General features: G+C 50.7%; 1 protein-coding gene across 1 annotated transcript; it reads right to left on the bottom strand.

Annotated features, from left to right (window-relative positions):
- LOC134805915 (uncharacterized) lies at positions 1–1,377 on the bottom strand. Its single transcript, XM_063779108.1, has 2 exons — positions 511–1,377; positions 1–136 (listed from the first exon to the last, which is right to left on the bottom strand). Exons 1-2 carry the CDS (start codon positions 1,375–1,377, stop codon positions 131–133), a joined length of 873 nt encoding a protein of 290 aa, XP_063635178.1. The 3' UTR covers positions 1–130.
- Positions 1,378–1,590: the final 213 nt, after the last annotated feature.

Genomic DNA, 1,590 nt, shown 5'->3' with positions numbered 1-1,590 from the left:
GGCGTCGACGCGGCCCCGCAGCGCGAACGGCAGCGGTCGCGCGCGCCGGTACACCGGCGCTGCACCCTCGCGCACGCGCAGCGTGGCCGTCCCACCGTTGTAGCACCCGAGTCCCCCATCGAAAACTTCCTTATATCTGTCGAGAATTACATTTAAATCGCTATTAACACTGCTAACGGAATTGACATTGCTAACCGGGCTACGCTCCATTATCGGTATTTTTACCCGTAATTCGGCCAGCGACTCTCTGCCTAACAAACTGGTTTCACCCTGTTCTACAACATATAAGTCCAAATTCTTTGTAATTGAACCATAAGTTACTGGCACTGTAATTACACCATATGTTTTCATTTTAGTGCGGTCGTAAAATCTGAATACACTACTTGGTTTTTTTAGAGTCTCATTCCTAAAACATAGTTCGTAAGTTTCTTTGCTAATAAACGAGCCAGCCGCCCCGGTATCAATCTCCATTATTAATTGTTTTCCATTTACACACATAGTTAAACTCACCGGCTTGTATTGGCTTAACGAAACTCTGTATAATGCTTCCTCCTCCTCTTCCGATTCATTCGATTCGCTATCCTCTCCGGTAACAAAATAGGTCCGTGACCGGCCGCTGTTGCGCCCTCGAGCCGCCCTTTCATTGCCAGACGACCTTTTGGGACACATTCGACGTAAATGCCCCGTCTTGCGACACATACTACATATATATTCTTTGAACTTGCACGTCGAAAAACAATGGTTAGTGGCGCCGCAAGCAGTACAAGGTGTTGCACCGCCTGCGCTTCCAGCTGTTTCCCGCGCACTAAAACCTGTTTCCCGCTGCTGGCGCTGCGCCGGCGGCCGCCGCCCGGCCCCGCGCCCCGCGCCGTCCCCGCTAGCCACGCGATGCACCGCTCCCGCGGGCTCTCCGGAGGCTCGACCGCCGCCGCCCGTCATAATTGCTGCATCACGCTCCGCCGCCTCCAATGAACATGCCAAGGTCACCGCCTTAGCATACGTCAAATCCTCCTCCGCAAACAGCCGTTGCCGTATAACGTCCCCACTCACGCCGCATACCAACTGGTCTCGAAGGTTGTCCGCTAAGGTCTCTTTAAAATCGCAAGTTCGCGCCAACTTCTTTAGCTCCGCTATGTACTGCGATATGGACTCGCCCGCCGCTTGCCTTCTAAGCCGGAAACGGTACCGTTCGGCCATTATGGATGGCTTCGGCTTTAAATGTTTTTGCACCAACGCTACCAACTCCGTGAAAGATAACTCCGATGGCTTTTTCGGACTCGCCAAATTTGTCATTAACTCATAACACCGATCACCAACCACCGCAATTAACGTTGATAACTGCTTATCGTTCGTCACGGAATTAGCTTTAAAATACATTTCAAGTAGTGTCCGACCGAAGGTTCGGTTTCGGTTTCGGTTTCGGCCAGTTTCGGCCAAAAAATCATGTTTCGGCTGTAGTTTCGGTTTCGGCCAAAAAACGGCCGAACCTTTCGGCCGGGCCGAAACTAACGAAATGGTTCTTCGTACTATGAAACTAAACTATGTGACAAAGACCAAAAGTTGGGGAAAAAGTAGGACAATATTTTTTAA

Source organism: Cydia splendana, unplaced genomic scaffold (assembly GCF_910591565.1).
Source record: "Cydia splendana unplaced genomic scaffold, ilCydSple1.2 scaffold_80_ctg1, whole genome shotgun sequence".
Classification (NCBI taxonomy): domain Eukaryota; kingdom Metazoa; phylum Arthropoda; class Insecta; order Lepidoptera; family Tortricidae; genus Cydia; species Cydia splendana.
The sequence above is the reverse complement of the archived record's forward strand: the minus strand, read 5'-3'. Positions and strand labels throughout refer to the sequence as shown.